Source organism: Lycium barbarum, chromosome 12 (genome assembly GCF_019175385.1).
Source record: "Lycium barbarum isolate Lr01 chromosome 12, ASM1917538v2, whole genome shotgun sequence".
Classification (NCBI taxonomy): domain Eukaryota; kingdom Viridiplantae; phylum Streptophyta; class Magnoliopsida; order Solanales; family Solanaceae; genus Lycium; species Lycium barbarum.
In genome coordinates, this window is record NC_083348.1 from 58,920,726 (window position 1) to 58,943,617 (window position 22,892).

Sequence of the window (22,892 nt, forward strand, 5' to 3'; positions counted from 1 at the left end):
AACATCACTTTCTAAATAAATAAAAGAAAATTGAAATAGCAACTTAAACACAATATCGAAAAACCACCAGTTAAGTAAACTAATTAATTAATACCTATAATATTAAATTTTGATATATTATTTATCATTAATAGATAAAAATAGTGAACATATAAATATGTACTTATATCAGATGTGTCAAGCAATATTGTTAGACATAAAGGGTCAAAAATGCCTCTCTATTTTGGGAAAAAGGCTAAAAATATCATCTGTTATAAATTTGGATAAAAAATATCCCTATTAACATTAAAATTTTCAAATATACCCCTGTCTTAACGGAAATTTCCAAAATAACCTGATTTTATTTTTAAACCCGATCCAACTACATAAAAAACCCATATGCGATCAACTTGTTTCCAAGTTCTACATCTGGAGCCACTAGGTACAGTGCAACCAACGCATATGGGTTTTTTATTTAATTAGTTTGGATTTAAATGGAACGGGTTTAAAAATAAAATCAGTTATTTTAAGAATTTTCGTTAAGATAGAGGTATATTTGAAAATTTTAACAACGAAAAAGGTATTTTTTATCCAAATTTATAACGATAAGTTTTTTTGGCCCTTTCCCAAAATAGAGGGATTAAATAAACAATTAAGCCAATAAACCTAAAATGAATCGTAACCTCTAAAATGTGCAAAGAAACGTGTCATCATTCATCTAAAGCTTCACTTGACCATTACCGGAGCAAAGAAGCAGTGGAGCGGAGCCGCTCCCATTGTCCCCCGAAAATATGGTAATTTTCCCTTTAGGTTTGAATCTATATGTCTGTGTTTGCATGTATGTGTTCTCAATCAAGTCAAATCAGAGATATTTTTTGTATTTTCCCCAATTCGAACCCTGATTTGGTGTCGTGCAATTTGTGACTTTTTCTCAAGAAACGTTATTGATTTTCGAATCTCTTTTATAATGGTAATTGTTTTGTCTGCTGGAGCCCTAATTTTAACCCCTAAGGGGTCGTTTGGTAGCTGATTTGGAGGTGAGTTATGCACGTGTTAAATCAAACGCAAGTAATACCATGTTTGATAGCTGGTCTGCAACTTAGAAACTTGCTATAAATTATAAGGGAATCTATGTATTATTTTACGCAGGATAGAAGATGGAATAACTAATACATGAATAACTGAACCCTGCATAAAGTAATACATAAATCCCTCTTAACTAATTCATGTATTACTAATACCTGCCTAACTCTAACCAGCTACCAAACGGCCCCTAAGGGTGTGTTTGGTACGAAGGAAAATGTTTTCTGAGAAAATAAGTGGGGTACTTAATTATTTTCTTGTGTTCGGTACGTAAGCAAAAATATAATTCTAAAAATATTTGTATATAATCTAAACAAATACTATGAGAGGTGGGGTAGGAAGTAGGGGTGTGGGGGTGGTGGGGTAAGGGGGTAGGGGTAGGGGTAGTGGGATGGTAGCTACAAAGGTGGGGGTGAAGAACTGAAGATGAGGTGTGTTGGAGGGTGATGATGACACAATCAAAGTGGCGTCATTTTCTTTATATATAAGGAACTTGTTTTCCTAGAGAAAACGTTTTCTAAAAATTTTGACCAACTGAAAATGGGAAAATTGGAAAATCCATACCGAACACACCCTAAGTCTCTACGTTGTGTTTTCCTTTAATTGAATATCCATTTGCCTTCTATAGACAAGTCTTTCATTTAATTTATGCACCTTACATTATTTTAATGATTGTAATGCAGAAGCTAACCAGAAAATGGAGAAAATCTCAAGGAGAATCTCAGTACGATGAGGATGATAAATTCTCTTTGCCAACTCGCGACGATAATCGTCCCATTGATTCCCAAGAACAAGAGGAATTGGTTCGATCTCTCGAGAAAGTTCAAACTCAGCAATCTCTTCTCTGGAGGGGTGTGTTCTCGGGGCTACTCTTGTGTTATGTGGCTTTTCTCGTATACTCAATCTATCAACAGGCCTATTATCCCTGGGAACTGCGATATCATGCTTACTTCATGTATGAAGTTGACGCGTGGACCATCATTGCTGCAGATTGGGCAGCTATTTTAGCGTGCTTAATCACCATAAAGGGGTTATTGCATGAATTGAAATATCATAGGAGGTGGCTATGGTCATCGTGCGCCATTGGCTTGATAGTGGCAGTGTTTTGGTTGCATCACATGCTAAGGTTGGCAAAGTTTAGGTGGGATATTTTGTGGCTACCGTTAGGACCCCTTAGTGGAGCTGGAATCTGCATTTATGTAGACCATTTACTAAATGTGTCATCTGAAGAAGTGCGGAAACTTAGAGGATATATGTATGCATTTAAAGCTAGGTAAGAGCTTAGAGGATGTATATGGGCCCTTAAAGCCAGTTAAGGCGTTGCCCTAATCAAATTTTAACACTTGTTTTAGTTCCATGATAGTTTTTCCCCTTATTTTTCTTGGTGACGATGGCTATGAGGTGTACTGTAAAGTTCTGGAGTGTTTGTATGAAAGGAAAGGGCTGAAATGTGTGGCCTGAGCTCTTCAAAAAAATAAATAAATTATTATTGAGTTCTCTATTATAATTACCAGTCATCTTGGCTTTGCATATCACACTTTCAGGCACTCATCTCTCCTACACATATTTCATACTTTAGAACATCCGATACTATTATCCTTTGCCGGCTGTAAGCCAAGACAAAGTTTTCTATGATTCTGCCTATCCCACTAGACACGAGCATAGCTCGGAACCCTAGAGGTTCTTGTTGTCTTGATATGTCGGGGTTTGTGTGTTCGTTCATTGCAATTATTCAAATTTCGCCTGCTGTTACTGTGAATTGCTTAATCTGCCTCTATCTCCAACTGGTTAGTCTCTTATCAATGTAAATTTTCCTATGTGGTAGTGTAGAGTTTCTTTTGCTAAATTTGCTTGTTTCTGGATTGCTAGAATGCTTTGTATGGAAGCTCTCAGGTACGCTCTCTAAGTCTGATGTGCTTTTCAGAATCCTGGCACTTTAGAAACCATGTTTAGGAGATGGGTATGCGTTTTGTGTCATACCATCTTGGTTATCTGCTGGCTCTTTCATTCTGCATTAAGCTCAAACCAGCTGCTTCTTATTCAGAATGCTTACAATGAGAAATTGTCGTTTGATTTGAATTTTTCATCTCTGAATATCTATTGTTTCTTTTCTTGATGAAGTGCATATCTTAAAATTTATTGGGGCAATTTGAGCTTGAAGTTGATGAGGAGCCACAACTGACAATTTGATATGTAGCTGTTGAAAATCTTATAATACCACATGGAAATGACCTTCTTGGCGACCTTTGAAATCTAGATCAATAACATTTTGTTAAACCTTTTTGTTACACAAGATGAACATTGAAATGGACTTCTATAAAATTTTCAAAATGGCTGCTTCTTTGGCATTGGCATAGTTATTGCTACTATATTCTCTTATATTTGTGCACTTTTCTCTTCACCAAACGAACATTCTTTTAGCAGACACAGTAGCAATCATATGCGGTGAGAAAGATTATTTCATATAAAGGTACGCCAATTGTCAATAAAATCTAAAATGATCTATTATAAGTTCATTTTCAATTCTTAAAATATCCAATGTAAGACTTCTAAACATTTTAAGTCATAATGTAACAAAATTATATTACTGGAGTGTGCACCTATTCCCTAATAAATTATGTTATTTAAAATTTTAGTTTTCAAAGTTTGTAGTCTTTCTACTGAAGAACTGATTTGAGACTGATTTACAAGAAGGCTTGATATAGCTGGTTTGTGACATGAAAATGACTGTTCATTGGCCAGATTATTTATTCTGCAGTTGCTCTAAATGGAATAGCCTTTGCATGTACAGATTTTATGAAACGACACAGTTGTCAATGGAAACAAACTTGAGTTGAATACATTTGAGCTTGGGCCTCTACTGCTACCTGTTAACCTGAAATAGATACTGCTTTTCACCAATCCATCTTGGCTGTAATGAGAGCTACTCAATATTCTTGCTTGACTTCTTTGCAACCGTGTATCAGGTCTGAAATGTTTCGTTTGAGCAGCTTGTACCCATTTGTATTAATCTGCTGTGTTTGCCATCCTGTTGTGGTTCATGCTTATAGCGCAAAAAGCTTCAGTACCTTTTTCTTTCAGATGTCATGTAATGTTCTAACTGATTTTTTTTTTTTTTTGGGAAAAGGGCCTGATTTACCCCTCTACTATTGGAAATAGTCCACATTTACCCCCCGTTATACTTTCGGCACAAATTTGCCCCTACCGTTACCTAAGTAGCAATATTTGCCCCCCGTTTGGATGACAGTCCACCGTGGCAATTAAACTTCCACGTGGCCTGACATTTGGATGAGGTGGCATGCCACGTGACATGCCACCTCACCACCCTCTCCCCTCTCCATTTCTTTCTTCTACCTCCAACCAAAGCCACCTCCAACCTTCCCACCGCTGCCCTCAAATTCATTCGAAATAACCCTCTTATTTTCAAAACTTTCAGGCATTCAATACCCAAATGTTGTATTTTCACACAATGATGAAACCTTTTTTTTTAATCTCACATTATCATAAAGATTTAGCAGAAAGATTAGCAATGATGTTAATGCTTACAAGAGTTAAAAGACATTCTTTTATGTTATTGAAAGATTTAAACTTTTTATCTAAAAGTATCTTCAGATTTGTCAAATGGGTTTTAAGAATTTTAATGATTGTGAGGTTTTTGGGTTGGAGTTAGATAAATGGACAGTATCCGGATAAAGTGATAGTAGTGGCGGTTATAGTGATTCCGGTGAGATGGGTTAGTGAAAAAGAAGATATAATTGTTGGAGGAGATGGTGGTGGGGTGTGACTTCAATAGTGGTTGGAGGTGGCTTTGTTTGTTTGTAGAAGAAAGAAATGGAGAGGGGAGAGGTTGGTGAAGTGGCATGTCACGAGGCATGCCATCTCATCCAAATGTCAGGCCACGTGGAAGTTTAATTGCCACGGTGGACTGCCATCCAAACGGGGGGCAAATATTGCTACTTAGGTAACGGTAGGGGCAAAAATGGGCCGAAAGTATAACGGGGGGTAAATATGAACTATTTTCAATAGTAGAGGGGCAAATCAGGCCCTTTTCCCTTTTTTTTTTTTTTTAACTACTTCTACCTAATCGAATGTGAACTATGTCTATTAATTTTCACACTGTTTGCAATTACAATGGAGGCCACCTAAATGTGGGCAGTAGGCGACCTTAAATCTATCTTGCAGTAGGAGCCATCGTTGGTTTATTGATGACTGATAGCTCAATGCTCATTATAGTGACATAGATCTTATCTTGTTCCTTTGGTCCCAGTATTTTGTACTTCTTAACGTATGTTACGTTGAGTCATAATGTATTTTGCACTTCTTAACGTATGTTACGATGAGTTTCAATTTTGATATTATTAAGAATCTATTGCTGCATATATATCCAGCTTATGTCCTTTTGAGCTAATTTACATCTTCCCAACTAGCTAAATTAGAATTTCTTGCCGCCGAGAACTTGCTGTTATGTTGTTATCTCTTGAGGAAGCCTGCTAACCATATAATACTACAACAATCTCGGTTAATAAAAGATCAAGGCACTGAATGTTCTGACTAATAGAATCATATTCTTTGAAAAAACAGGTAAAATGAAAGTTATTTTCTTCTCTCTTTTCCTTCGTCTTCCTTCAAGTAGTTGTAGGACTTAATTGGATTTATCATATAAATTGGTATCCTTAAAGTTATATTGGTATTAACATTTGATCGTCACTTTACAATTCTGCTTTTGTCAAAGACCGCAAAGGAAAAGAATGTGTCACCTTTTTAAATATATAAATAGAATATATGTAAGTAATACTCTCTCATAGATGTAAAGAATGTGCGACTTTGCAACCACACGACATCTGAAAGTGTATATTTTGCTAACTTTCGTCCATTTGGATGAATTTATTCTTAGATGCATGTAAACCTATGTTGCTTGGACTCTTAAAATATATCAAACAGGTAAGTATTGGATCCTCCAAAAGTAGTGTATTTTGATTTGATGCGAATGCGGTAATATTTTTGGAGCATTCGAGTAATATAGAGTCAGCGGGTCGTCCCCCCTTCCTACGGGTTCCCCCACCGACCCAGTGACACACTAACCACGCCCCTTCTCTTTCTCTAATCATAAAGCCCCCGATCCCTTTAATCCTACTTTGGTTGGGGAACGAATTGGTGATCTTCCATTGATTAGGACAATTCTACCCTTAAAAGTTAGCTTTGAAGTTGAGTTGATTTTTTTTTAAACAATATTGGGTATTTTATCCTTAAATGTGGGATTTGTCGTGCAAATTCGTATTAATCGGGCCTAAAGTAAATATCTTATCTTCTTAGAAGTCCAAAAGAAAACCATGTTTAGTTCCCGCTTTCAACTACAAGTCCATGACTTGTAGGACTGTTGTTTTCCTATAAAACACTCTTTTCTTCTAGGCAGAATGATCCAATATCTCAATTTAAAAGCTCTTTCTGTTTATTTTCCAAACTCTGACAACACCTAACAATGCCGGGGTACCCCCGAAGGCATTCATCACCACCACCCGCCCCGACCCTCTCTGCTCCACCCCCGCCTTGGCCTTCGCCTAATATTCCTCTTATTCTTCCTCCACCTCATGACACGTATTTTACTCGTCCTGTTTTACCATCACTCTTTACGCAACCACCTCCTGGACCACTCTTTACACAACCACATCATGAACCATTCTTTGCACATCCAACTATTGTACCCCTAATTGGAGAACCACATCCAGGACTAGTCGCTTATCATCTGCCTCGTCCTCCACCACCACCAGGTCCACATTTTTCTGCCTCGGAATCCTCCGCACCATCATACTAACAACTAGCCATGTGTCATGGATTATGTCTCATAGGCGAATGCGAGTTCTAGAATCAGTAGTTTCAGAATGAGTATAATACAAGGAGTATTTATCGCGTGTTTTATCTAATGATAGCCCTTGTAGATAAAACGGGAGTTGGGATTTTGTGATGTGATTTGCCACTGGTATTAAGATTGCTCAAGTAGAGAGAAATGACATCTATTTCTTTTTAATGTTTGAATGTTGTTATCACTATTTCATTGATTTGCATCGAAAATATATTTCCTATCTTCTCTAATGTAAAAAGGAAACACATTGAAGAGAAATATTTAGCGTGACAATTAAGCAGGGGCGGAGCTAGGTAGCCTCTGGGGGTTCATCCGAACTCCCTCAGCAAAAAATTATACTATATATACAAGATTAAAATTGTTACTAAAACCTGTATTCGAAAATCTACTTCAACCAGAAACTAGAAATTTAAGAAAACAATAGAATCTGGAAATTATAGACTTAAACCATAAACTGGAAATTTAAGAAAACAACAGAATCTGGAAATTATATAAGAAATAGTATCTAAAAAAAAATATCAGAATTAAATCGAGCTCACTGAATGCATAGTGTGTCCTTAAGAAAATTATTCCCTCAATGTACCCGAGGTTGTGGAATATATCCTCCTAGGATAGAGCGATTTACTCAGTGTAGTAGCGATACTACAAACTTTGGTGAACAACGAACTCACTCGAAGGCTGTAAATCACATGAGAATTTTATGAAGTGCAAAAGAAGAAAGAGAAGAATATCAGAAATTTCGTAAGGAAAAATCTGAGGATCAACAGATTATAAATAGCCATGGATATGTTGGTTCAGAAATGTGCAACCTTTCAGTGGCACCTTTCAGGTGGCGCGAATATTTAAAATAATCCGAGAAAGAAAAATTGGTCATCGGGTCAAAAACGGATCCGGGTCATAATCTGGATTTTAATTTATCCGGAAAACCATGTTAGAATTTTGAATAATTAATTACTAATTAAACAATTAAAAATTAAATAAATTTGGTCCAAAAAAAATTATCAATCAATCAGGTCATTTGACTGAAGCGGAAGCCGAGCCGAGCCGAGCGACGACGACGACGGCAGCACAAGGCTTGCCTTCCTCTCAACCCTTTAACAACTAGAAAGAATGCTTCTATATTTAAGTACAAGGACTTTTCTTTTCCACTACCAATGAGGGAGAAATGCTTCCTTCATAAAGCAAAAGGAAACAATTCATTTTCCCTTCATTTCCCATCCAACCAATCATTAAAACCCAACAATCCCCACATGAATGGGGAATGACTATAAGATAAAGGAATGCACAGACAAGTGTGTGCTTTACAAGTAAAGATTAATTACATCTGGATAAGTAGGTTTCCCTTTGAACTTTCCATGGTGAACTTATATCGAATATACTCAGTCAATCGGTAGATGTGATATCTTTGAAGCGTCGAGCTTTGTTGTATACCTAGACAACATAAGTCACACAAGTAACCCTTAACCGTCTATGTTTCTCACGGTTATGTTTGTTTCAGCCATGAACATCGCCTGGTTTCATGAGTGCATAGAGAATGGGCCTTTCCTACCATTCTTCCTTGAAGGGGCTTACACTTCACACTCACATAGGTGATTTCTAAACGTGTAATCCTATAGATACACTATTCGGTCATATCCTGCCAAACTTAGAAACCATTAAAAAGCTTTAATGCTTTATTAACTCATCAAAAAGCCTAAACGCTTTGTCCTTGTTTCTGAACATTGTTTTCATCACGAGAATGGGCTGAGTTATTAGACAATGTTGAACCGTCATTTATAACTTTGTTTGATCCCTTGGACCCCAGTTCTTGGGATCTCCAGTCTACTAGGTAGAGTTACCGTCATGATGACTTGTCCTAAGCCTTAAAATCATTACCTTCGATGATCTTTCAACTGCCTCTTTAGAGAGGCCTTTTGTAAGTGGATCCGACACGTTATCTCTTGACTTTACGTAGTCAATAGTGATAACTCCACTAGAGAATAGTTGTCTGACGGTATTGTTCTTCATTGTATCTGACAAGATTTCCCATTATACATAACGCTCCCTGCCATACCTGTTGCTGTTTGGCTATCACAATGTATACATATAGGTGCCAAAGGTTTGGGCCAAAATGGAATATCTTCCGAAAAATTCCGGAGCCATTCCGCTTCTTAACCGGCCTTGGCTAAAGCTATAAATTCAGATTCCGTTGTAGAGCGGGCGATTCATGTCTGTTTGGATAATTTCCAAGACACTGCTTCTCCACCAATAGTGAAAACATATCCATTTGTGGATTTAACTTCAGATGATCCGGTGATCCAGTTTGCATCACTATATCCCTCAATTACTGCGGGATATTTATTATAGTGTAAAGCATAGCTTTGGGTGTATTTTAAATACCCCAAAACTCGTTTCATTGCCATCCAATGAGTTTGATCGGGATTAATTGTGAACCGACTCAGCTTAGTAATAACAGATGCTATGTCTGGTCGTGTACAATTCATGATATACATTAAAATTCCCAATACTCATGCATAGTCAAATTATGAATCACTTTCAGCTTAATTCTTTTGAAGTGCAAAACTTACATCAATCGGAGTCTTTGCAACAATGAAATTCAAATACTTGAACTTGTCAAGTACCCTTTCAATATAATGAGACTGTGATAATGCTAGACCTTGTGGAGTATTATGAATCCTAATTCCTATGATTAAATCAACAACTCCTAAGTCTTTCATATCAAATTTGCTAGCAAACATACGCTTCGTAGCATTTACAACGGTAATATCTCTACTCATTATCAACATGTCATCAACATATACACAAATAATGACTTCATGATTTGGAGTATTTTTAATGTTAACACATTTGTCACATTCATTAATCTTAAATTCATTTGTCAACGTTGTTTGGTCAAATTTTGCATGCCATTGTTTGGGTACCTGTTTTAGTCCGTAAAAAGACTTAACAAGTTTGCACACTTTCCTTTTTTTATCAGGAACCACGAAACCTTCAAGTTGTTCCATGTAAATTTCTTCCTCCAAGTCTCCATTTAGGAAAGCTTTCTTAACATCCAATTGATGGATTTCAAGACCATACACGGTCACTAGTGCTATTAACACCCGAATAGATGTTATCCTTGTTACTGGCGAGTACGTGTCAAAATAATCAAGACTTTCTTTTTGTCTATTACCTGTAACAACAAGTCTTGCCTTATATTTATCCATAGTGTCATCAACTTTCATTTTCCTTTTGAAGATCCATTTCGAACTTAAGGGTTTGTTTCCAGGAGGAAAATCATCCAATCCCCATGTATGATTGTTCAAGATTGATTCAATCTCACTATTGACTGCCTCTTTCCAAAATGGTGAATCCGAAGAAGACATGGCTTCTTTAAACGTTTGAGGCTCATTTTGAAGCAAAAATGTCACAAAATCCGATTCAAAGGAAGTAGATGTCCTTTGACGTTTGCTACGCCTTGGATCCTCTTTAGTTGGTGTGTTTTCCTTTGGTTCTTCCCGTGGTCATTTAGATCTTTCGCCAGGCGACTCACATTTATTTTTATACGGATAAATGTTTTCAAAGAATTTAGCTTTATTTGATTCAATTACCGTATTAACATGGATGTCGGGATTTTCGGATTTGTGAACCAAAAACCGACATGCTTTACTGTTGGTAGCATATCCAATAAAAACACAATCTCCAATTTTTGGTCCCATTTTGACCTTTTTGGGTATAGGAACTTGTATTTTTGCTAAGCACCCCCACGCTTTGAAGCATTTCTAGTTGGGTTTTTTTCTTTCCATTTTTCATATAGAATAGATTGTGTTTTGTTGTGGGCCACTCTGTTGAGTATTCAGTTAGCTGTAAGGATAACTTCCCCCCACAGGCTCTGCGGAAAATCGAAACTTATTAATAAAGCATTCATAATGTCCTTTAATGTTCGATTTTTCTTTTCTGCAATTCCATTGGATTAGGGTGTGTAAGGGGCAGTAGTTTGATGGATAATTTCATATTCTAAACATATCTCTGCAAAAGGAGATTCATACTCTCCGCCCCATCACTTCTTATCATTTTTATCTTTTTATTCAATTGATTTTCAACTTCAGTTTTGTATTGCTTAAATGAGTCAATTGCTTTATCCTTACTATTAAGCAAATAAACATAGCAATATCGAGTGCAATCGTCAATAAAAGTTATGAAATACTTTTTCCTACTACGAGATGGTATTGACTTCATATCACAAATATCTGTGTGAATTAAGTATAAAGGATTAGAATTCCTCTCAATAGACTTATAAGGATGTTTAACAAAATTAGAATCAGCACATATTTGACATTTTAATTTATTACACTCAAATTTATGCAATACTTCTAAGTTGATCAATTTTTACAAGGTTTCGTAGTTGACATGTCCTAAATGAACATGCCATAAATCATTTGACTCCAATAAATAAGAAGAAGCTGGAATTTTATTAATACTGTCAACAACCATTATATTGAGTTTGAAAAGGCCCTTTGTGAGGTAGCCCTTTCCAACATACATATCATTTTTGCTTACAACAACTTTATCAGATACAAAAACACATTTGAATCCATTCTTGACTAGTAGGGAAGTTGAGAATAAGTTCTTCGTAATTGTAGGAACATGAAGAACGTTGTTGAGCGTCAGCACCTTGCCGGAAGTCTTCTTCAGGAATATCTTCCCATATCCTTCAACCTTGGCTGATGCAGTATTTCCCATTTAAAGCTCTTCTTCGCGTCCCACTGGAGTCAATCCACCACTCTTTTGGGTTTCCACCACTGGAGTCTTCTTTGACAGCATAAACATGTCGAGTGGCGCCAGAGTCAATCCACCACTCTTTTGGGTTTCCACCTAAATTGCATTTCGTGAGCATAGCATATAGATCATCAATGTCATCTTTTCCCACCATGTTTGCCTGATCTTTTTTCTTATTTTTCTTAGGGGCCCGACAATTTGGAGCCTTATGTCTAGCTTTCCCACAATTATAGCAATTGCCTTTGAATTTTTTCTTGTTTTGTTCCTTCCTCTGTCCCGAAGGCTTCTTCCTTTTCTTATTCTTTGGAGAAGCTTCCTCAACGATATTTGCTCCCATAATCGTTGAATTTCCATGCCACTTCCTTTTAACCATTTTATTATCCTCCTAGATCTTCAAGCAAATCACGAGATCTTCCAGAGATATTTCCTTGCGATTGTGTTTCAGATAGTTTTTGAAGTCTCTCCATGAAGGAGGCAACTTCTCAATCACAGCAGCCACTTGAAATGTCTCATTAATCACCATACCTTCAGCAATAAGGTCATGGATAAGGACTTGGAGTTCTTGAACTTGGGTTCCAATAGTCTTACTGTCCACTATTTTGTAGTCTAGAAACTTGGCAACCACAAAGTTTTTCAAGCATGCGTCTTCAGTTTTATACCTTTTTTCAAGTGCAATCCACAATTCTTTTGATGTTTTTGCAGAACTGTAAACGCAGTACAGATCATCCTCTAAAGCACTAAGGATGTAACCCTTGCACAAGAAATTTGAATGCTTCCAAGCCTCTACAACCATGACGCGCTGATTTTCTAGCATTCCTTCTTCTGGAACGGGAGGATCTTCATTTGTGAACTTTTGCATACCAAGAGTGGTCAACCAAAAGAACATTCTTTGCTGCCATCCTTTGAAGTTAATTCCAGAAAATTTTCCTGATTTCTCTGCCGGTGCCATGGCATGTGCAGCAGTTGAAAGGCTTGACAATGCAACAGTTGATGCAGCAACAGTCTCCGAAAGGTTTTAATCTCCATAAACAGAATACAGATGGAAAAATTTGGTCCAAAATTTTTTATCAATCAATTAAATCATAAGCTGAAGCAGAGCGAACGAGCGATGACGACAGCGCGAGGCTTGCTTTCCTCTCAACCATTTAACAACCAGAAGGAATGCTTCTATATTTAAGTACAAGAACTTTTCTTTCCACTATCAATGAGGGAGAAATGCTTCCTCCATAAAGCAAAAGGGAACAATTCATTTTTCCTCCATATTTCTTCCCTTCATTTCCCATTCAACCAATCATTAAAACCCAACAAAAATTATTTCTTTATCTATATATAATACATGTTGAATCCCCTTGTCTTCTTCGTGTATTTACTTCTTCATCTATTTGAACCCCTACACGAAATTTCTGGCTCCGCCACTGTAATTAAGGGTGTCAAATGTATGTTTTCGATCAAATTTTAGTGGGTGAACATTTTATATATGTAATAAGGGAGAATGGGATGATTTTATCGTCCCTAGTTGGATTGCAACTAATGCCTACCAACCAATAGGCTTCCTCTTCTAAATTCTCCCTTATATTTATCATTTATTGCTTCATTTACCAAAAGGTGTTTTACAAAAATCTAAGGCACTTTCAAGCCTCTTTTAGTAATACATGCCCCTTAAGGCTAACTTTTGTAGGTGACACTAAATGTACTTTTTGTTACAAGTGACATCAAATGTACTACAACTTTCATATGCCTCACTCATTTGTTACTCCTACTGTATATTGTTTTATTGCTCAATACATCGATATTTTTTAAAACACCCGTTTGGTCATAAAAATTATTATTTTTTCCAATTTTTTTCCACTTTAATTGAAAATTAGTATTGATCAAGAAAATTTCAAATTCAATTTGAAGTTGTAATTCAAAATTTAGAAAATAACTGATAACCTGTTTTCATTTTTTTTTTCCAACTCAGTTTTCACTTTTGAAGTAATATTTAAGTACATTCAAGCATGAACATTGTTCCAAATATTCTTTGCAAAAAGTATAATCAAACACAACTCTATATTCAACTCCAACTCCATAAATTTCAAATAAAGTGAAAAATATTTAGAATCAATGACGAAACGCCTATTTAGACATATGAATTATGATTTGTTCCAATTAAGCACCTGAACACGTGATAAAGTGTTCCAATTAGACATTTCGATTTAAATTTTAACAAAACTTTTTGTGTGTATTCTCAAGTACCCATTACATATAAGTTAATCACTTAAAATATATCAACTCCTTTAATTTTGCGCATTAGCGTGAATAAGCTGTAAAACCTCATAATTGCTTCAATTATGACTTATGTGTATAATTAAAGGAAATGACCTATTTTATGCAGGTGTACTTAAAATATTACATAGCTTTTAGTTTTCCAAGAAATAGTAATGTCAAAAAAATTGTAACAAAAGGGAGTTTTTTTTTTTTTGTTGTTAAGTATCGTCTTTTTGTTTGGGGTAGGGGAAGGGGGTTTAAAAATGGGGCAGTGTTTCTTTAGCATAGGGAAACATGATTAAATGCATCATGAAGCATTGAAGCTTCTTTTGTGTTTTAAAAAATGATTAGAATATACATTTAAAAAAATATGTTCCACTTATAAACAAACCAAAGGAATTAATATCATTTCGTCGTCACATAAAGTTTTGGAAAGTGCAAAAGTAAAATTTAATTATATTAAGAAAGTCATTGTCATTGTGCTAAGGGTCTACCGGAAACAACCTCTCTACCTCCAAGGTAGGGGTAAGGTCTGCGTACACTCTACCCTTCGCAAACCTTACTTTGTGAAATTTCATTGGGTATGTGTTGTTGCTGTTATATTTCCATGCATTTATAATTTAAATGAAAGTAACATCTACTAACATTTCAGCAAAAGAATAAATGTAACATATATAATTGATGTCTCTTGAACCCAAATTGTTTTCTTCTTTTTGGAAGAAAATGTTATAGTTCATAAAGGATGTAGTTAATCACACTTATGTCACAGCTAAGTTGATTTCAAGAATTATCAAAGTCTAAATCTAAATAAATATGATAAATAAATAAAAAATAAGAGTTTGTTTGTCATGTAATTGCTTAAAGGTAAAAAGTAAGTCTAAAGTATATATATATACAAATTATACGAAAAAAAGGGATAAATTATATAAAATAACACTGCTTGACAGAAAAGAGCATTTGATTCAATGCTAAAGGGAGCCTATGGCCTTTGAGGGGTCGGGGGTTCAATCCTCTATAAGCACGGAATGCTTCATTTTTTAATATTTTAAGACTTTTCAGCTGGTAGCCTCAATAAATTGACCTCATTTCGTTGCAAACTGATAATGAAACTAGACAAATATGGCTTATTTAGGAATGTTTTTAATATAACTTTGAACAAGTATTCATGTTAATATGTAATTTTTTGGGAGCGAAGCTTCTATTTGCTACGATTTTCTCTGCAACACGTCTCTTACTATTTTTCTTCTTCTTTTTAATTAGAATTTCTTGAATAATTAATTGTTTTTGTTTGTTGTTTCTATGATATTATTTAGAAATTATCTAAATTAATTTCTTAATTAGTAACAAGTGAAGAGATATTTTTCTAACTTATCTTCCAAATTTTTAAAACTAAATTTAACATCTCAAATTTCATCTGGCTTGGAAGAAAAAAGGTGAATAAGTCAGAAAAAGAAAAAAATGTTTATAAAGTGAAAGAATTGATTTAAATTCTTTAAAAGTTGATCAAGGAAAAGATTAGCATTTGAAATTATCTAAATGACCATGATGCTAGAAACAATATATCTTAAAAAATGTAAGTTTCAACCTCGAATCACATTTTTTCTCAATTTTTCTTATATGGTTAATTGGATCGTTTAAATCTTCGATGTTTGTTGAGTTACTCGAGTATAATAGGTTGGAGTATAATGTTACAAAAGATGCGGCCTTTTAATATGATGTTATTGTAGTGATGCGGCCTTTTAATATGGTGTTATTGTAGTGATTTATTCTTTTGTTCACTTCTTTAAATGCGACACTGCTTATGAAAAATTCTGTGTACGCCACTGAGTCACCACTTTGTGTTATAAGTTACAGGCCGCAGCTAAACGATCAACATAACTTGATAATTGTGTGAGAGAACATGTCTAAGGAAACAGGAATATTGTATCTAACAACATTCGAAATATTCTACTAAAGAATTTCTCCTCATTCCGCAAGTAACAGAAAAATATAACTTCAGAAAATCTCTCCCGGAATGGAATAATAAATCTGTTTATCTAAAAGCAGGAAAAATAAAAATAAATTAACACCTGAGAGACGTATCACTTCCAAAATTGTCCAATTGGGTACTATGATGAGTGGTGATCCTTGCTAAATCAACGAAGTTTAAGCTTTATTACACTCTATTGTAGCATTTGCACGTCCTGTCATTCAATGAACTGATTTTCGCCAGGACGCTTTTCACTAAAAATTCTGTGTCTTGCTTCAATGGCCTATAACATCCAAATGCACAAGTGGTAAGTTCCATAAGTCCGAAGAAAACAAATGCTAATTCATGAAAAGGATTATACAGGATCATATAAGGAGACAATTTTCCGTTCTGTCATCCAAGGTAAGACACTTAACAATGACCAAAAGAAAATGTCAACACCAATTACTAATAAAGTGTTGAATAGTTGTGAACCTGTTTTTCCCAATTGGTGAGGCCTGTGACAAGGGAGAGTGAAATAGATTGCACAGTTGCTCCAGCCACCAATCCACTCCAAAGACCCTTGCCATTTAGATGCAACACAAATCCAAGTAATAGAGCCGCCGGAATTCCAACCAAATAATATGCTCCAAGGTTCACATAGGCTCCAATATGTTGCCACCCACTTCCTCTGGCAACTCCTAATCAGAGGCAGATATATGATTTAAATTCTCGGAAAATATGGGTTCAAAATGTAATATATCTGTACTAGTTTTCAGAGCTTTCACATTTATATATCTATGATCTATAATTCAACCCATCCAATACACTAAAAATCTGCTACTGCTCCTGATGCAATGAGCAAGCAATCATTTATCAATTTCATTTTTGTATTTCAAAATTTAAAAGCTGGAATAACTCTTTTGGTCTCAATATGATTTGCCAGCTGAAAATAAAGCAAATGAGGATGGTCAAAAAGATAACCTGATAGTACTGCTTGAGCGCCGTCCATGATGATTGATATGCAAAGAATAGGAGTAATTTCCGCAACATAAGTGACGACTTCTTTCTCATAAGTAAATGCATAGCCCCATGAATGGCGGAGCGCAAATAGAGTAATACTTGCAAGAACAAACTCTGTGACAGAGAGAACTATCATAGCAGCGAGAGCAATTTTTGCCGCCTGTGGTCTCCCAGCTCCAAGTTCATTTGAAACCCGAGTACTGCATACATTAGTAATTACTTGAAATTTTGCATGTTTATCTCTATACATCTAATAATATCAGATAAATGCTGGATTGATAGGACAAGAGCAAACCTTGCTGCAGCACCAAAAGAGTAAGGTATATGGTAGAGCACTGAAGTGGTTGTAAAGCTGTTCTCCAAGAAAATTAGACCATGACAGTGCATCAGTATATGATCATTTCCAACATCGAAAGAAAAAAGAGGGCTTTTCTCGTTTTTGGCCCGTCGGCCGAAATTAATTATGGGCTAGCCAAAATATACAAAACATATACATTGCTTATGAATATTATTGTATATTTATGTATACAATATGTACATTTATACTTAAATATACAAAACCTATACATTTGTTGGCTATTGTGTAAATTAGATAACCGAAAGGCATTGGACTGTAATTATCTTAAAAAAAAAAAAAACAGATAAACAATAGGAAGATTAAGTAGACAAGGAAGCATACCATATGGATAGAACGGACGTCTCTAGCATCGGATTTGGCAACAGACCAGAGAGCAGAATGATTAGCTCAAATGACCACCATTCCAAGCTATAACCATGTTTATAAGAAAGTTGAAGTAATACATTAAGGATCAAGAGACTCGTGTGTTAACTCAATTACAAAAGAATATATGTATGTTTTGTTATTGATATTACCAAACCATTACAGCAGATGGGATTGCAAAGCGGAAGAAGTCCCCTATAGTCAGGAAAACATCGCTAGAGAATGAAGCTCGAGTCTTTTCACAAGCCGATGAGTACTTCACATAAAGAATAAGCAAGATCACATTCAACCAATAGGATAAACCGATTGACAACGCTGCTCCAGCAATCCCTAAATTCAATTTGAATATAAAAGCCCAACAAACCGTCACTTGGAAGCATAAAGATACAACTGCACTCAAAAGCATTGGTAGGATTAAACTCTGTGCCTGAAGGTACCGAACGAGTGACTGAAGAATAGCATATGGAAATAGTGTTGGAATGAGCCAAATTGCGTATTTTCCAGCTTCAGTTGCGATTGAATGATCTTGGCCCATCAATATAAGAAGTTTATCCGTGAAGATCCATAGAAGAGAGACTGGTATGCATACCAGAAATAGACAAATAATAGCACTATAAGTAAAAGTTCCAAGTTTTCGGTATTGTCCTGCTCCATAGGCCTGCCCACATAGAGTCTCCAGTGCACTAGACATTCCAAACTGTCCCACAAAATTAAATTCATGATGATTCTTCATAAATATTCTTCATCTATACAAAGGATGACAAAGGTATGCAAGCAAGTCATTTGTACTAATAAGTTCCTTCCTTTTTTTTTTCAAGCAAGACATGTGGCAATAAGCCCGCTTTCACAAATTCGCCTGTTTCTAAATCGAAAGCCAAGTGTGTCAGACCATCTAAGGCCAATGGTCAGTTCCACTTTCCACTTTCCAGTCACTACCAAAGCGTTGTTGCAACTCTACCATTTATAACAAAGATGGATTTCTTACTGATCCCGTAGGACAGAATAATACCAATAAATATGTATTTGAAAGATAGTCAATTGAGCTAGTAAATTCGACACAATGAGTATGTCAAGCAACATCCTCTTTACCAAGAAGACATATAGTTGGCGACATATATTAAGTATAAATCTCAATGACCTGAATGAACTAAGAATATCAAAGATATTAACAATTGATGCTTTCAAAATTCCTACTACCTTCAGCTATGATTTGGCCAGAAATATCTCAAGTGGACTAAGTTATGCACGAACTAACATAGCAGATGAAGAGTATAATTAGCGTGAGGACGGAATATTTCTAGTTATTGCTAGAGAGAATCACTTCTAATTATCGATGCTTAACTACTGTTGTTATCATAGAGAACATGTTTAAGCATGTATGATCATTAAATTTACCCGATTTGACATTAAAGTCTAAAATTACTTGGTCATATTAAAGTAACCAATCCATGTATGAATAGCACCGGAAGGCCAATCCAGCTCAGAATTTGACCTTTCGGTCATTTGTACTTGGTGAGGAATACACACATAATTCAGTTTCCTTAATGTGACTGGAAAAAACTGTTACAGTGTGTTAAGTTCGATTATTTTAATATGAAAAAATACGTAACCGCTAGATCAATGATTGGAAGCTAAAACTTGCAAGAGATAAGGAGAATTACAAGAAGACTGTAGCCGGTAACATTGGAAAGTGAAGTAGCAATAGAAGCACTAGAAAGTGAAAGTTCACCAAGATGACCCAACATTATCATTGGTGAAACACGCAAAAGGTACTGTGATACTGTCACAACTATCATCGGCATAGCTATACGACTCGCCTCATTCAACTCTTCAACAAACACTTTTCTTGTCACCACCACATCTTCTTTCTCCAGGTTAACCACCAGAGGCTCCTCCATAGCCATAATTTTTACTGCCTCTATGTTTCTTTGTGATCTTGTTCAGTTCTGAGTTCAATTTGCTCAGAACTTAATTACTAGGATTATATATTAACGTACTAGAAGTTGATGACTCCGCTCAAATGACAAGTTTAAAATTTGCATAAGTGGATCTCATGAGTTTTCCTAGCTGTAGCTGAAATTTATGGAAGAGAAGCAACTTGCTTGGAAAGGAAAACTATTGAAATAATATTAAGCTTCCACAGAAGCGATCTTTGTGATTACTGTTTTATGATATAACACTTCCATTTTAGGGGTATTATTAATATTTTGGTCCCTTTAGATAGAAAGAAAATAGATGTAAGTATCTTTCCACATTTGGAAGACATAAATACATAAATATGTCCTCAAACTTGACTTCAACTGACAACTATGCCCTCCAACTTGTATAAAGGTGAACACGTAAACACAAATGCTGACGTGACACTGACATGACACATAAATATTGGAGGTGTCTAGATGATCATCCACTACTAAAAAACTGGCAAAAACCGACGGATTCCGTCGGTTTTTCCATAATGTTTTTAAATATTTTTTTGTTTTTAAAGAAAACCGATGGACTATGTCGGTTATTTTTCCCGCAAACATGCTCGAAAAATATAATTATTTTTTATATTGTTTTCTAAAATAAACTGACGGACTCCATCGGGTTTTTATTTTTTTATTTTTTATTTATAAAAAATCCGACAAAGTCTGTCGGTTTTTAGAGCGAAAGAATAGTATAAATTAAATCAATGTAAGTATTTGATCAAAGAAAATGAGTGGTCTAATGGTAGAGCCCTTTAATTCCACGGGACATACCCGAGTTCGATTCCAAGTTGTTACATTTCAATATTTTACTTTCAAAAAAAAAAAAAAAAAACCACGAAGTGACAAGTTGAGGTGCCTACTTGTGCACACCAAAGTTGGAAGGTATGCTTGCCAGCTAATGCCAAATTTGAGGCCTCTTTATGTATCACGCCTTTTAAAAAAATTGGCCAAACTCTTCGACAGACACTTGTGGTCGTCCATTTCTTTCACTTGAGCACATCAAGTGCCCCTTGATCTATTTAGATACCTGAGGTAGGGCTAGAATGTGTCATTTAGACACTTTTTGCTGAATTAGTCAAATATATAGAGTGAGTGTAATACACTCACCGATGACGTGTCAAAACGTTGAATTAAATGAAGACATGTGACATATATACCAAAAGTAATTATTAAAAAATAAAATATGAGTAGAAAAATTATTTTAAAACTATTTAGTTAAATAAGAAAAGCAGCAGCAAAAAAACAAAAAAACAAATAAATTCTAAGCCCCTCTCACCCACCCACACTTTTCTTCTTCTTCCCCATAAATTCCCACCCCAACCCCTTCAACTCTTCCTCATCTCCATTGTTGAACCAAATTTGGCTAATTTGTTCTCCATCTCCTTCCTTGAATAACTTTTTCCCTAAAAATGGTAAGAATAAATAACGAGATTGGTGAAAAGTTGGGCAAAATTAGTAGATGTACACAAGAATCTTCTGTTCTTTGTTCTCTTATTAATGGAAATTTCAAATATTCAAGTAAAGGGAAAAAGTTGGGAGAAGGGCAAGACAAAACGGGTTCCAAAGCTAAAAAAAATAACAGGATCAAAGAATATCATGTTCTTCTTTTTCTTGTTAATGGAGATTTCTTCTAAAAGATGGCGGTTTAAGGTAGACGAAAGGTTGGAAGGAGAGAGAAGGAAGAAGAAAAGATTAAAAAATTGTAAAATTTAAGGTCTTCACGCCCCTGTTTACTGTGTAATTCACCCAAGTTGTCAGGTCAGCAAAAAGTGTCTAAATGACACCGTTTACCCCTACCTTAGGTTTATAAATGGAACAAGGGGCACTTGAGGTGTTCAAGTGAAAGAACTGGACGACCACAGGTGTCTGTCGATGAATTTGGCCTTAAAAATATATATTATTCTTAATGACATGTTTTTATATCATAGAAATGTCAAATCATGTTTATAATTATAAGACTCACCAAACTTTCTTTTTCTCATGTCAAGTAATACACGCACATGTATAGAAAGGGAGGTTGTTAAAACAGTATACAGTTTCGTTAGTGAGAGAGATTCCTTTTATATGAGTAGTACTTAATTATATATTGACTAACAACAGGTTTGTCAGAATGATTAATCAATGAATGATTCATGATTAAGGCCAGATCCGGACAGTGCCTTGCTTATTTATGCTGCATTGTTGTAGTTGTTGGGATATCTTAATTATATATTGACAGACAACAGGTTTGTCAGAATGATTAATCAATGAATGATTCATGATTGAGGCTAGATCCGGACAGTGCCTGCCTTATTTATGCTGCATTGCTGTAGTTGCTGGGATATCTTAATTATATATTGACTAACAACAGGTTTGTCAGAATGCTTAATCAATGAATCATTCGTGATTGAGGCTAGATCCGGACAGTGCCTTATTTGTGCTGCATTGTTGTAGTTGTTGGGTATCTTATTCTTTAACACGATCCACCAAAGCCGCCGGTTATACTTGGTGGTCCGAATTGATTCCCCTGTATATAGACCCGTCGAGATCTACACAGACTAAGGCCTCATTTGTTTGCACTTATCTGAATGGTTCAGACCTCATACTATTAAGTGCATTTGTTTACATTAAGATCTAACAACTTATTTGATTTGAATAGGTCTTAATTATTAAGATCTTGAACAAAATCTGAATATCATTAAGAGGTACTTTTTTTATGAATAATTTTTACCACTGGCTCCACCCCACCCCCACCCCCACTCCCACCACCCACTACCTAACCTTACACCCCCACTCACCAGCAACACCACCCCAACCCCACCTACCCACCCCTACCCCAATAACCCACCCACCATCACCAATCACCCATCTTACCCCCAACCACCCTCCTTACCACCACACCACCACGACTTACCCACCACCACCACCACCCTCCCCCCTAACAACCCTCCCACCACCACCACCCACAACACCTACCACCCCCTCTCCCTCCTCACTCACCACCAGCACCATCTTAACCCCCACCACCCACCTACCTTACCCCCAACCACCCCCCTTACCACCACCCTACCCCAGACCCACCACACCACCACCACCCACCTACCACCCCTAACCCACCACCACATACTTACCCCACCCACCACCACTATAAAGCATCTCCACCATCACTAGTGAACATAAATGTTTCATTTTTTTGTCAAATAATATTTTTATTTTATTAAATTTGTATTTAGTTCCTTTTTTATTTGAATTGTATATTTATTATATTTAAATAAATATGTTATGCACATTCAGATGTTGAAAAACAAACAGTCTTAATCATTCAGT

The 22,892-nt window shown here is 35.8% G+C and overlaps 2 protein-coding genes across 4 annotated transcripts; one reads left to right on the plus strand and one right to left on the minus strand.

Annotated features, from left to right (window-relative positions):
- Positions 1-619: 619 nt before the first annotated feature.
- LOC132623512 (uncharacterized) lies at positions 620-2,563 on the plus strand. Of its 2 annotated transcripts, XM_060338285.1 has the most exons (2): positions 620-773; positions 1,746-2,563. In XM_060338285.1, the coding sequence occupies exons 1-2, from the start codon at positions 771-773 to the stop codon at positions 2,337-2,339; spliced, it is 597 nt and encodes a 198-aa protein (XP_060194268.1). In that variant the 5' UTR covers positions 620-770; the 3' UTR covers positions 2,340-2,563. The 2 variants fall into 2 exon arrangements, with proteins under 2 accessions (XP_060194268.1, XP_060194267.1); XM_060338284.1 differs by lacking the exon at positions 620-773 and having other exon boundaries at positions 1,740-2,563.
- A 13,269-nt stretch (positions 2,564-15,832) lies between these two features.
- On the minus strand, positions 15,833-19,834 carry LOC132623402 (protein DETOXIFICATION 14-like). Of its 2 annotated transcripts, XM_060338149.1 has the most exons (7): positions 19,281-19,828; positions 17,772-18,316; positions 17,578-17,664; positions 17,194-17,250; positions 16,860-17,098; positions 16,371-16,576; positions 15,833-16,179 (listed from the first exon to the last, which is right to left on the minus strand). In XM_060338149.1, the coding sequence occupies exons 1-7, from the start codon at positions 19,521-19,523 to the stop codon at positions 16,114-16,116; spliced, it is 1,443 nt and encodes a 480-aa protein (XP_060194132.1). In that variant the 5' UTR covers positions 19,524-19,828; the 3' UTR covers positions 15,833-16,113. The 2 variants fall into 2 exon arrangements, with proteins under 2 accessions (XP_060194132.1, XP_060194133.1); XM_060338150.1 differs by lacking the exon at positions 15,833-16,179 and having other exon boundaries at positions 16,399-16,566; positions 19,281-19,834.
- Between the last annotated feature and the right edge of the window lie 3,058 nt (positions 19,835-22,892).